The sequence below is a fragment of the Phlebotomus papatasi genome, chromosome 3, assembly GCF_024763615.1.
Source record: "Phlebotomus papatasi isolate M1 chromosome 3, Ppap_2.1, whole genome shotgun sequence".
Classification (NCBI taxonomy): Eukaryota; Metazoa; Arthropoda; class Insecta; order Diptera; family Psychodidae; genus Phlebotomus; species Phlebotomus papatasi.
In genome coordinates, this window is record NC_077224.1 from 14736569 (window position 1) to 14751557 (window position 14989).

Consider the following 14989-nt stretch of genomic DNA (forward strand, 5'->3'; position numbering starts at 1 on the left):
GAGAGTGAGCGAGATGACTAGACATAGGTCTCATTCACTCTCACTGAGATGACAAAAAATTGTTTACAAAACAAAAAAATCCAATAACTTTTGCTTTGAAAGAATACTTTAGAAAATGCAGATTTAATGAAACAACGGCAACGTTTCTATAAGTTTTATAGAACGTACTCAAACAAAATTAATATTTAGGTCTAAAATAACAAAAATGTTTGTCAAAAGGTCATTTTCAATTTGTTTATAACCTTTCAGAAGTATGCAGAAATGAAAGGGTTTAAATTTATGTAATTGAAAAATCCGTTTCACAAACTAAACAGAAAAAAAATTGTGAAATAATTTGTAAATGTTTGTGAATTCTATCTAACAATCTTGCTAAAGTGTGTACGTTTTCCATAAACATTGTTTTCTGTTCACATACAAATATTTCTTTTCACATTTTTGTTTGTCTACTAAAACTTTACAAGCGAATCACAACATTTTACAAACATTTACGAACAAATGTTTACGAATAAATGTTTGTAAAAGGATAAAAAAATGCGCGTCAAATGATAATTTTACGAACAATCTTTGTTAAAAAAAATACTAATTTTTACGAAATTTTAGTAACTTATACGATTTACGAACATTTTGTAAGTCTTCACTAGAAATTCACAAACATTTACAAACAATTGTACAATTTTTTTTCTGTGTATATATCACAATCTTGTCATTTGTTATTTGGAAGTGCAAAGTCAACATAAGACAAAACGGACACAAAACAAATTTTCTACATTACACAACAAAAAAAATGTAAAATTGTTTGTAGTGAATTCTTACTAGGAACTTACGAAGTGTAAGAAAATCGTACAACTCTCTAAGAAATTTGTGAAAATACCGTTTCCGTAGATTTGGTTAGCACTTTTTATTCGAGAGCTGACAGGTCAGCATATTATTTGTTGATTGACTAAGCAAAAATATGCTGAAAAAGCTGTTTTTTTTTCGGCTAACTATGCTCGGTGCGATGAGCATATTTTTTAAGCACTTGAGTGTTCTCAAATATTTCTGCATTATCGACTTTTCTTGGTATTGGTTCCTGTCACGACTGTTTGGTGGTGTTTGGCGAGAACTTGGGGAAAAAGTCCAGACAAGAAGCAACACAAAGAAAAGTCGATATTGGAGAAGCACTTGAGGTCTGCAAAGTGTTAAAAAATATGAAAATGAAAAACCTTTCTACTAAACATTTTTTAGCACATGACTGTTCTTAAGTGCCTCTGCATTATTGACTTTTATCTGTGTTGGTTCCTGTCTGGACTATTTCCCCGAGTCTTCGCCTTGTTCTAAAACCACCAAACAGTCGTAACATGAACCAACACAAGGAAAAGTCGATAATGCAGAAGCACTTGAGAACAGTAAAGTGCTAAAAAAATGTTCAGTTTTCATTGGAATAGCACCATTATTTATTCTATTTGTTCTTGTCCAACTGTATGCGAAGACACCAAAAACAGGTCTAATTTCTTTCAAGATTCCCTTAAAGATCACTGACAATAACAACACCCAAAAATGTTCTAAAATTATCCGCCCATAGAAGGTCCGCTGACATACAGAACTTAAAGATAAACATTGCAATTGTCGGAGCTAAATATTCTGCAAGCAATGAAAGTCTAAAATTAAGCGGTTTGTTGATTTTCACTGCAACTCTCATCTTCACTTAGAGCTTCGGTCTTGAATAAATCTTCTTTCAATTCATTTTTTTCCGCAACAGAAGAATTTCCACGATTGTAATCATGGAAATGCAACAAGATGCATCGGAAGGAGGCTCATTTAAATCCAACAGCACAAAGAGATGAGGAAGAAAAAAAGAAAAAAAAATAAACAAGGCACTGATTTAAAAGCCAAACCCTTGGAGGCAAGAAAAAGTGCCTATCTTATACAATGTATTCCTTGGGAATATTTTACCCAACGACACTTGTGAACGTCTAAATAATTAACTCTTTGGGCTCTGGTGTGAACTCACTTCGAGAGGAGCTCCACTGACGGGACAACCAAAGAGATTCTCAGCAAAAAAGGGCAAAAAAATGCCAAGGCAAAGGCATTTCAGAAGGCAACAGAGTGATAACATTTACGACCTGTGAATAAATCTTGAGATTCTCTTTTTCCAAGCCAGAATGTCAAAGAGAAGGAGGACAAGATGGAAAATATACATAAGACACGATGAGTGGATGAAAACAAGACTATTTAAATGTAATTGCTTCCATCCGATTTCCATAGTGACACTTTCACAGACACTCTGTCATTTCCGCTGGAGTTGGAAAAATTCTCAACTACTTCTGATGGGAATGAGAAGAACGTCAATATTCCATTGGATACATTCCCTGGTAGCAAAATAATGCCATGCATGAGAAAGTAGGTAAGGAAAGCGTAAGTATTACCGTTATTAAAATTACTCCTCACATAATAGATACTTTTCAATGTTTCAATGAAAACATTAACTTTTGGTAAACGTAAGCATTACGTTATTAAAATTACCTTGAGTAGAGGTAACTCTACTACGTAAATTTTACTACATTGTTTCTTCAGCAACTTTAATGTTTTAAAGAAATATTATTTCCTAGTAGAAAAATAGTGCTACGAATCAGGAATTAAGTGACACAAACGTAAGTATTACGTTATGAAAATTACTTCAAGCAGAGGTAACTGTGCTGACGTCAAATTTACTATCGCATTACTTGAGCAACTTCAGATGTTAAAAGAGGGATTATGTAAAGCAAACGTACCGCAGATGCGGATGACTTTGGCTCCCGGAGGTGACTTTGTTGTTGTCTTGAGTAGGAATTTTGTAAGTGAAGTGATCGTTTATCACTTGTATTTTGAATTAATTTATTTGTGAGACTTTGCTAAAAACAAATAAAAAATATTGACTTTTAACGATTTTTTAGAGCCATTCTAATATTCTTTTCGGTTAAATAATACATTATCTTGTTTTCGGCAAAGTAAATCTATCACTTTCCTGGTGAATCGATCGCTTCACTTACAGAATCCCAACCCCAACCCTAGTCTTCGTGAGCTTTACTTTAATTCTAGCACTCAATGATAGTCTTCACTGATCCGACATTTTAGATCACATCGGCTAAGACCATCCTTAATTGCTAGAATTAAAGAAAAGCTTACCAGCAACATGAGAGCGGAGTCAACCGTAACTATGGTAAGCGTTACGTCATTGAGCGCAAGTAACTTAATTATTAATTTAACAAAGTAGTAATTTTGAAGTAAAATTTAATAAATAACATAACACAAACTTATTTCCATGGTCTAAAGTTATTGGCTATGACCTGCAAATTAATTAACCCATTCCTTACCGTGGTATTATACATCATACGCAAATTGAGTGATTTTAGATTATTTATTCCTGGGCAATTGTTATCCGAATTGCTGTCGGGAATGGATTTTTAGTAACTTTAGTCCTTTAATTATTTAAAAAAATATAACCCGACAGAGATGGAAATACATTTTGTTGTTTCTTTTTCTCGCTTCGCGGAAGGTTATGCAAATTTTTTGCTCAAAATGACGGACAGAAAATACGACATCCCGTCGAATTTGTTAAAATTGGTCTCTTTCCTCTTTCCTGATTTCAGCCCCCATAATAGGTAAAAAAAATTCTTTCCAAAAAAAATCATCTATTAATCTGTAGGAAAATAATCCCAAAATATGAACATTCTATCTCAAGTATTTCTGGTACATTGACTGAATGGGTTAACTAAAAAATATTCATTTTTCTATAACCGTATTCTTTTTTTGAAGAATATGTAATTATTTTCTAACGAAGCCGTTTTGATAGAGGATTCGTGATATCAACAGGCAAACGATATCAAAATTTTATTGAATAAAAACTCTCCTGATAATTTCATTTTTAATAATTTTAAGGGAGATGTATATGATCATTAAATAAGCCACGCCCATTTTCTTACGGCAACTCCTGGTTGTACTTGTCGTTTTCGGATTTCCACTTTTCAATTAAAGGGTACTATAACATATTGAAATCAAGCCACGTTAAGTATTGTTATATAAGAGCAGATAGTAATAGATCCTCTATGGAAATATAGGCCACGCCCCTTTAGGGTAAAATTGACATCACTGGGATGCTATTTTAACATTTTCTTACTTCTTCAGTTGTTGAATCACTGCATTTAATGGCTAAAACTTCTTAAAATTTTGCTTCTGCCATATAGTGTTAAAAGAGGTACGCCCTGTATTTTTAAGACGGGGCTCAAGCTTATTAATTTAAGTGTCAAAAAAAACATGAATAAAAGTTACAGTGAAGAATTCTCTTTAGTAAAAACGAATGACAGCTCACTGTGGATAAAGGGAGGTAATTTTATGATCCAAATTTAACAATTTCTAATTATAAAGTGCCAAAAAGTTGGTTGAAATAAGCGCCTAGTTCCCAAAGGTATCAATATCCTAAATGACAACCATTTTTATTGGATTTTCAGAATCTAGTAGATCATTTGTACTTAATAATCCAATTTTGAGTCAAAATTTTCTAAAAAGTCTTGACTGATAAGGAACTACAGAAGTTAAGCTATATGACTAAGCCTAATGCCCTTCACTTACGACTTAAGCCGAGAAACGGCTTAGTTAGTGGGTAACTGATGGGAATTTAGGTGAATCATTAAAATTACGCTAAGTGTGTCGAGGTAGGACATTAAGTCTGAAGCCTGTATTACGGTCAACCAATCGGTTGACTTTTTTCCTTTGGTTAACTGGTCTCGTCTCCTCTTGATAATTTTGGCCTCTTTTTATTCTTTGTAGATTTTGAGGTTTTCCGACTGGCGATAGACAACTAGGCTTAAAAGAGCCCTTTGTGCTCCCCTTTCATTCTTTACAATTGAATCTGTTTTGTAACCGTGTCATCAAAATTACTAAACGAAGTCAAAATAAGATATATTAGAATAATAGGATTTCAAGGGTTATCTTGAAGGTAAAAGTTACGTCTTAATGACTTCAGTGTTACCAACATTTTACAGTAATCTGCCTAATAAGAAAAATAGAATGTACTATATTGTGCTACTTGGGTTGACAGGAGAAAAATAAGTATCAGTTCATGGTGCATCCACATTAATCTTACCTCTCTTGGTTCTCTTGCCAAAAGTCCCAAAACGCTCCCTTTCAATCACTTGAGCATGAACATATCTCTCCGAAGCGGATCTCGTCAATTTTTCCTTTGAACCATTTGCTCCCATTTTCAATGTACACCACACACATTTAGACACTCAGCAATGCCTCTCCACAATGCTCAGGATAATTCCCATTTCACTCATTTTCGACCACACATGACTGAATCAATTAGCAAACCAGAAACAATTAGTTATATTCAATTGATTACCATTAGCTGTGATTTTGTGCACATCGTTGAGACTTTATCAGAAAATTGAATCTTCCACGCTACATTAATCTCTTTTGACTTCCAATGTGAGCCAGTAAATTATCGTGTTTTGCATAAAATAAAACTGCCTAATAATTAAAAGAAGAAACCATCTTGGGATCAATTTCCTGTGCCAGATGGATCTAATAAACATGTTGTTGTAAATACTCTTTATATGCTATATAAAATTATCGTCCATCTCATCTTCACATCATGCTGAGATTATTAAAGTATCAGCAAGATTGATGCCTCATCTAAAACTAAAGAAGTCCACGAATAATATTGGATGCAAGTCGACAATTTTGTTATTGATCATCATTTTGGAAGTATGCAGTCATTAGCGGTTGATGTCTCATTAATTCTCATCAAAGTGTCACTTTCGACGTCCACGCACTCAGAAAAATTTCGTATAGAACATCCACAAAGTGAATCAGTGTTTGTTTATTATTCTTCAGCATATAATGATGACAATCGCCTCATAACATGCAAAAGTAGGGAAAAAAAATGTGGGAAAATTTCCATTGAAATTTATTTCAGAGGAAAAAATAGCGGTTTGAGAATGTACGTTAAAATGAATTTGAATTTTGACGTTTAGGCTTCAAGATGCTAATCATTACGAAGTGGACCGAATGCACGAATACTTTCAAAATGAAACAAATCGATATAAATTTGACAGTTCTGAGGGGATCGTTGATATAAATTCTTTTTTCGAATATTTCTGTTCGATGGGACTTTGACGTTTACATAAAATGACAAATGTGGATAAAGTTAGTTAAAATGTAGACCCTAATGAAAACTATTTATATAAAAGTTTCTTACAATTTTCTATTAGTATTCCATTAAGAATTCATGAAAAATTGTGAAAAGTATATTTGATTATACAGTAGACTGTCGCTAATTCGGCTCTTTTAAGATCGGGCTACTTTTTAATTCGGACGGCAGTTAAATTCGAAAAAAGTTTATTGACACTTTTCAAGTTTGATTATGATTATCGAATGAAGCAAATATCCTTAAATTTACCATGGTTTCCCTTAGTCATGATGTGATTTTGCATTATTAAAGAATTTTTATGTCATTTACAATAAATATGAGTATTTAAATATAATGAGTGTGCAGAAGAATAAAAAAAACGTTGCATTTCAAAAAGTTTGTCGAATTTCTCTCGAATTCGGTTGACATTTTGATCCCAAATGCCCGGAGAGAGTCTGCTGTATTTTTCAGAAGTTGGATTGACCAGAAGTCATACAAATTTTGATATTTGTATTTATCTGTCAATTTTGAAAGCTCTGTTGCCCCTTGTTGTAACGATTCACAACAAATGTCACTTCAATCAAATCATGTCAAAATTAAACGGTTCAGATTCCCGTGCTTTTGTGCTTATTCGCACGAAACTTCGAATATGAATATTCGAATAAACGTTTCCCAATTCCAACTTTAATTTTGACATATTGACAATTTGAGACACGAAGAATTTTCCGAACCTCACCGAATGCAAATTTGCAACAGCCTTTCACGTAATTTGAAAATTTTCCAGTAACAAACCGAAACCTCCAACCTAATAATTCTAAAATGCATTTTGGGGTCTGCGACAGTGTGTGTGGAAAATATTAAAATAGATTATATGAGCTTTTCGCCCCAATTCTTCTCATCTTACACAAACATTTCGCAATGAATCTGTGAGAGCAGGAAGCTGGGAAAAATCAGGTCCGTATCCAGGTGCTTATGTTATATTCAAGCCATAAAACTGTCTCATTGATTGACAAGAGAATGAAGAGATTAAAATGAAACTTTCCATCAAATATGCCAATCGACTGGGACGAAAACAAAAAGAAAAAACTCTTTCAAGATGATTCATGTCAAACTTGAAAGGAATTGACCGATTCTGCTGTGAAACAAATTCCCATTTGGATCTATTTCTGTTTCCTCCGGCTAATTTTCGAACTCACTCAACTCACCGATTGAGAATGACAAATCTGCAGTTTGGTCGATCCCAGAAAAAGATCAACAAAAACCTCTGGATACTCTCTTGTGTGTCTATTAATAGTAGGAAAAATTCACATGAAAATCCAATCTTGGTTCACTTATTCTTCCTCTGTACCATATTGCGTCTGCATTTGCACAATAATTCACAAGAACTTCCCATCGAGACACTTAAAACAGATGTTCTCTTCCATAAAGCGGGGAGTATGGTGTCAGAAACACCCGGAATTGACAATGTTTGTGCAACGAAACTACAATTGCTCCCTTATGTGCTCCAAGAAGACATTGTAACAAATGAGAATGGGGTGTTAAGTAATAAAATTATAGGGCTTGCCATTCGAAATTCAATTACAATGCACATAAAAGAAATTATTATGTCTCTCAACAAAATTGTAATGGTGTGGGAACGGTAAAAGAAATTCAAAAATTTCGAAAAAGATGTACGAAAATTACCAAAGCAAAAGAGCAGTAAAAATCATAAAGCTTTACTGAGTGAGAAAAACTTTGTAAATTAACATCAAAACTGGTGTTTGACAAAATGAATAGCGCATTAATTTTCCGATTTCGAAAGATTGCATGATCATTTCACTGCTTTTAATGTTTTTTTTTTCACAAATACTCAAATTTATTTAAATATTTATTTATTAACTATTGTTCTGTTTGTAAAATGAATCTTATTCAACGTAGTATTTGCAAATATGTTCCGCTGTTATATAGAAACGTCTCTAGAAAAAGATCATTCGAAAATTATCTAAGTACGAAAATAACTAATACACTTTATCCGTAACGGTTCATCAAAGGAAAAGTATTCCGAAAACATCACTGAACACAAAATTGAAAATTTGAATAACCTTGCAAAATTGTACAGAAATTAAACAATTTGCATTCGGTTTTCGAAATTCAAGTTAGATTTTTGTTAATAATATCGAAAAGTCACGGTAACCATCATGATTTAGAGAAAACTTTTTCGACAAGATATTTAAAAAAGAACTTAAATATGTATAAAACTAAATTTAGTAAAACATGTTACAAAAAAAATGTCAAGATTTTTTCATACTTCAACCTCTTACTTTTCGAATTCGGAAATTTAGATGGTTTTGACCGAAGAATTCGAAAAAAAATTCGAACATAATAATACTATCTAACGATATCCTTTTGCTTTATATCGAAGTGATGGTATTTCTATTCACATGAAATCTTTCGAAATTAGAGGGATTAGGTCGTTATAGAGGCTGACCCAGACTCCAATGGACCGATGCGACGGCGTGGACCAGAACGCCAGTCCTGAGTCAGACCAAGAGTAGCAATCGTTTCTAGCGCCAGTTGAGTAATAGGTTAAGTTATAGGGCTTCAGACCCGTACCATAGTCATATGACTTAACTTTTACAAATTTTTAACAGTCAAGATTTTTTGAAAAATATTAACCTAGTGTAGAAGATTAAGAGTAGGGTGAAAGGAACACCTATTGACACTTTAAGAACTCGTGTCAGCACCTATTGACAACCTACTCTGTACCATTTGGGATACGAAATTTGAACATCTCTGTTTATAGTAAAAGGTATATTACAGAAAAAAAGTTATATTACTTATATTTTACTAGATACATTAAATAAGTTTCAATATTTTGACAAAAATGTCAAAATAGGGGTTCCCTGTCGAACAGACGTTCCTTCGACCCTAAATGGTCCATTGAATTTTGAAAAATAAATTAAATTTCTTTTTACTTTAAGAATTTTAAAAACGTTGAGAATTGGGCTAAATCGGTAGTCATAAGACCGCTTGAAAGTTAACCTATTTTGGCATTTCACAAATATACTTTTTTTTGTAATTTGCACTTAAAAGACGAGTCTAACCTCTTTTTCGTCTATTTTTTTTTCATTTTTCTGTGCCTTATTTTTTTGCAGAATTCCGAATTTTACAGCAATAGAAATTACGACCAGAATCGAGGAAGTTACTTCAAAATTGCTCTGTTCCTGTTTATAAAATTCTATCACTGTTTATAAATAAGTGAAAGATAAAAATTAAAAAGGTTACCCAAGAAGAACTTTCATGCGTATCAGTCCATGAAATTCGAGACGCCGAGACTGCACTTACATCCAGTGTTCGAAAAATTCGAAGTTCGACCTCAAAAGTCAAACAAAAACCGATTTTACCTCTCGTTTCGTCCCTGTGACGGATCATTTTTTCATGTCTAACAACGAATGTTACAGGCCCATTCTGGAGCACCCTTCATCGCAAGGTTCCCGGAATTGAGTCCTATTGCCCATTCCAAGATAGCCACGAATGTGGCATCCTTGTCGCTTCACTGGTGAAGATCGACTGAGTTGACTCGATTCTGCCTTCGCAATATCTCTTTGAGTACACACAACCCCATCTAGCGGAACTATAGCGATACCGTAACTTGATATTAGCCACCGTTATAGCACCCCTCAGAGTTACCACCACAGCTGAACATTCCCAAAGAGCATTTTCTGACCAATTCGAAAATTTGACAAAATATTGTCGAAATACGCTCGACAGATTCAGAGATTTTGATTTAATTTCGACGATTTGACCAAGTTTTGCTTATTGGGTTGATTGGTACATTTGGCTGAGAAGAATCTTTTTCGGGACGGCCTTTCTCCCTCCAATTCCTCTAGGCTCAACAGTCCTACTAACAGCGCAGAGCATTCTCATACATTTTACGTACAAAAATGTGGTATATTTTTTCTTAAGTGGTTTTGTAGTTTTGGTATAAAACTAAATGCAATCATTTTAAAACTGTTATACCAAATGAAAGAGAATCTAATGTTATGTGATTAGCAGAAAATTTATAATGATTGCACGAGGATAATAGTTCCCAAAACCTTTATGAAAAAGACGTAAAATTCGCAATTTTTTGAATTTTTCTGAAAAATTTTCTATCTGTAACACCAGTAAAATTTTAAATACAATGAAAATATATTCTCTGTATATGTGGCTACCATTTCGTGTTATATTTATTTTTGTGGGATCTAAAGCTTAAAAATTATAAAGAATTTAGGAAAAATATACTATTTGTGAATTAAAATGCTCCATCCGTTAGTTAATCATCCTAGCCTACTACACATATTCGAAATTCAAAGTGCCACGAATGTTAATATTAGAATTCTTCTTATGATCTCTGAATAATTTCTTTAAGAGTTTCTTAAAGTAAGATGGAGTGATTCAGGATTATGTGTATTTCGGAATTTTGAAATTTTCTCACTATTTCAGATGGTCAAAGAAAAGGAAACCATGAAGAAGTATATAAGACTTTACATTCGAGAGTACTTCTTCGTCGTTTTTCCCTTTTGCCATCTGAAATTGTTAAGAAATCTCAAAGTTCCAAAATAGACATGATTCCAAATTACCCCGTCTTGCCCTAGTGTGATATATCTTAAATTTTCGAACCTTGTGCTAAGATTCGAAATTGAGTTTGAATTTTCGAACACCAACGACATTTTGTGCGAGTAGAAATTAATTTACTGTTTACTGAAGAGACTTTTGGAGATTCAAATTCAAGCTGTCACCATTGAGAAATGCTAGTTCGAAAACAGCAAATATATTTCGAATTTCAAACACATCTTACGCCAATTGTCTCTGCTCTTAATTATACATAATGCATGATTTGTACCTAGTCAGTCACAAATTCGAAATTACGTCCGAAGCAAAAAAATCTTCAAACTTTTTCGACCGAAAAAGCGAAACTTAATTTCGAAATTGAAAATTGCAAGACAAATTCCCCCATAATTCTTTAAGAATGATTCTTTTCGCACAATAACTAGCCCCTTTTGTGGTGTAAACACTACACCTACAAATACAAACTGCATTTCCGGCTGTTTTAGCAGGAAATAATTGCAGGGTCACGTTTCCCATATTCAAGCTCGAATGACAAAGTTGTGTTTGCTTTTATATTGGTGTAGCTTGTTTTGATTTGAGCACATTGTATCTATTTTGTTGAAAATTTCTTCTTTTTGCTATCCATTAAAAACACCCAAAAAAAAAAGAAAGATGAAGAAGAAATATTATAGTTTGACACTCACTCCATCAACAAACGCCTTTTGAGTAGTATTCCGAAGACACATTCATCGAAAATGTGTAACCCACATTTTTAATGCGTGAATTCGTCGGCTGCGTTTTAAGACATGTGACGGTTAGCATCATCTGATAGATATTGTGTAACATTTAGTTTAACACAGCCGTCAATTAGGGAAAGAAAACACTGAAAAACCATTGAAGGAGATTTCAATTAGAGCCCCCACGCAAGGTGACTTATAAAAAAAAAAGCGGGAGTGAATCCTTCAAATTTCCTCAAATAAGATTTTTCGAATTTTTGAATAACATCAAAATTCTCTCGTTAAATAACTACGGCGTCGGTGCTCCACAAAAGTTTTATTCACCCACACATAAAATAGAGACATGAATGAGTACAATTCTCATTAAAGCAATGGATAGAATGGAACAAAATAGGGAGGGTCGTGGGATTAGAACAAGGTCAACAAAGTGCTGGATTTAAGAGTACCGGTGTAACATAATATACTTCTCAAAAATAAAATTCATTTTGCCATTGGAAGCATTTTCTTTTCATAAATTAATTCATCAATTACTTCTCAGTATTTCATCTCAAATGACACCAAAATACCGCTCACATTGCAATAACAATTTATATCTGGCGATATAACAGTTGGGTATATCTTAAGTGAGAGTGAGAAAAGAGTCAGTACAGCAAATTTCCCACAATTTCCAATTGCCACGATGAGATTAAATCGCACAACAATTGGCTAAATGGTTGCTATTTCAGCTGGACACAAAAGGTAACAAAAGCTCTGGATTATGTGGAACAAATGTTCAGAGTCTTTGCATTAAACTATAAAATTTATTTGGTGGAAAATTTGCCGGTAGCTGAGTTGTAAATAAATAGTTTTGAACTACAGCGCTTAGTCCAAAAATACTTATTCAATAATAGAAACTAATAAGTGTAAATAAAAAGCTTTTTGGACTGAAAGTAATTTTCGACAATAAAAGTTCCCGTATCTACCACTAAAGCGCTGCTAATACTTTAAATTTCGAAATATCAAAAATTCTAAGAAGAAGACACTGAAATAATGGACGTAAATCCTATAAAAAATTTCATAAACAAAGCATTACACGCAAGTATTTATAATTTCGAAAATTTAATTTTCGAAAAACTACATTTTGAATTATCACACTCAGAAAAGGGCAGTTCTAACTTTGTATGGGATTTGCAAAAATACAGCTCTTGTCTGTAAGAATATTTTAAGAGCCGAATCAACCTAAACATGTCGTGCTTTGAATTAAGAGCTGTGCTCTAAAACAGATCAACTAAGAGCTGGCGTATCTTGAGCGAAATATCATCTCACTAGAAAATTTCCAGTGGCTTTCAGTGCTGTCAAATGGCAAACAAAATAATTTACAGAACAAATAATTCGCAAAGTGGTGATTGTTTTCGCGAGTTTTATTAATAAAATTATAGTGAAAATTGTGGGGGAAGCCTTTACGAGTAGTGAAGTGTCTTGTGGTTCAAAAAAATACAGTGCCGACAAGAATTATGTGAAAATTAGGTGAATTATTGATCAAAAAATACAAAAATATTTTTTCTGAAAAACAAAACATTGTGACTCACAAGCTCGCTCGAGCCTCTGGATTGTTGTGTAACAGTGACTTTTTATTTAAAAATGTTATATAGTGAAAAATTTAAAAGATTTTTGCGAGATGTTTCCCGTGAAAAAAAAAATTGTAAACATGTCGGGCATCTCGCTCATCGATAGTCGGATGGAAAAAAATCTTCCTAAATGTGAGTTTTGATTTAGACATAAAGGGATGAACATCGTTGAGATTTTAATAAAAAAAATAGGGAATGTGAAATACAATAGATTAAAAATGTATACAGTGATACTTCAATAAAAAAAACGTGAAATTCAATTGCGTTTATTATTTGTGAGTGTACGTCAATATTGTTGCGATACAGCAGAGAAAATCTGATACTGGAATCAAAGCTCGTTATGCTTTGCTCCAAGATCTACTCGGTGCTTAAAATTCCTTCAGAGACATTTTTTTAATCTTTGAAAATTCAAACACTGTACGTTCTTGAGCCAAAGCATGTTTTAAAAAAAAATGCTTTCGTTCAAGTAAAATAGTCTTTAACCCAAGACACAAATGCCCGTTCTTATTTCAAGAGCTAAATTAAGAGCTGTTTCTACAGAGCTCTTTTCTGAGTGTAAATAATCCTTGTTTTTGAGAATATATTAAATTAACAAAGAAGACTTTATAATTTCGCAAATGCGGTATTAATCTCAAAGTTCTCGTATCTTCCACTAAAGCGCTGCTCTAATACTTAAATTTCGAAAAATTAAAAATTTTCAAAAGTAGTCACTGACATAATGGAGATAAATCCTATGGAGAATTTCAGACAAAAAGCACTTTACACAGTTCTTGTATCCGCCAGTAAAATGCTGCTAATACTTTAAATTTCGAAATATCAAAAATTCTAAGAAGGAGACACTGAAATAATAGAAGTAAATCCTATAAAAAAATTCATAAACAAAGTAATAAACGCCAGTATTTAAGATTTCGAAATTTTAGTTTCAAATAAAAGTCAATTTCGAATTATCTTCCTCGATAATCCTCGCTTTTGAGAATATTCGCATTTAGTAACTAAGGTTAACTCACAAGAAACTATTTGAAAGTTTATTCAAACATTTATCAAAATATATCGTTCTTTCGAAATTGCAGGGCATTAATTCATTTCTCAGCATTTTTTCCGGAGTCAGTAAAAAAAACAAATAAATATTAAAAAAAAATATTTCACGTAAATGTCTGAACTAAAAATATTTCTTTCTTTGTCTCTTGTTTTTGAACGAATATGAAACATCGAAAGTCTCACGCTCTTGCTTTTTAAAGCACATATTTCCTCTGAAAAAGATTAGCACTGGCTCCGTTCAGTAATAACCTTTCGAAGAGACAAAGCCACTCTAAAGCCAAGCCAAGCTTATACGGAAATCTGCCGAGTGCCTAAAGTGTGAATTCACGTATTCGCCGCTTTAGCGCTAAATTATTCTGCCATTTCGAATTTCGGTATTCTTAACACTTCAATCGTCAACAACATTGTGCAAACTTTTGCTCCAAAAAGTCAATTTTTGTGTAGTTTTGTGAAATTTCATGGCAGAGCGTTTTAATTGTAATTTCAGTAAAATAAATGTCCTCTTGATGAACTTGCTCACTTTTGTGTGACTCGTCGATTTGAATGTTCGAACTTCCAACGGATTTTTATGTAAGTTCTCTCTTATATACCTTCAAATTAGTACAGTAAAGAACCTCAACCGGAGAGAGCTCTCAAATCGGGAATGTTATTAGTAAACGAAAAGATTGTACTTCAGAAAAATTATCAAACCGTTTTTGATTTCATTAAATTTTCGTTCTATTTCCGAAATTCTATTTCCGAAAAATTTCGAAATCACAAAAAACTGGGTTTTTCATTACAACTTCGAATAAGTGATTAGTATAGTCTTTGATTTTCGAAATAATCAGCCGAATTTATAAGTTCAATCGAAACTCTATTCGAAAATATATTGAAATTAAAGACGTAGTTAG

The 14989-nt window shown here is 33.0% G+C and overlaps 1 protein-coding gene across 3 annotated transcripts in view; it reads right to left on the reverse strand.

The window, feature by feature from the left end:
* Positions 1-14989, reverse strand: part of LOC129807812 (protein mothers against dpp) — a 242094-nt gene that overhangs the window by 74652 nt on the left and 152453 nt on the right. The window contains exon 2 of one of the 3 annotated variants that reach the window (XM_055857313.1): positions 5102-5310. The exons of the other annotated variants lie outside the window; for them this stretch is intronic. Within the exon in view, the coding sequence (XP_055713288.1) occupies positions 5102-5216 (115 nt within the window). The 5' untranslated portion in view covers positions 5217-5310. The remainder of the gene's footprint in view (positions 1-5101; positions 5311-14989) is intronic. 3 annotated transcript variants of the gene reach the window in all.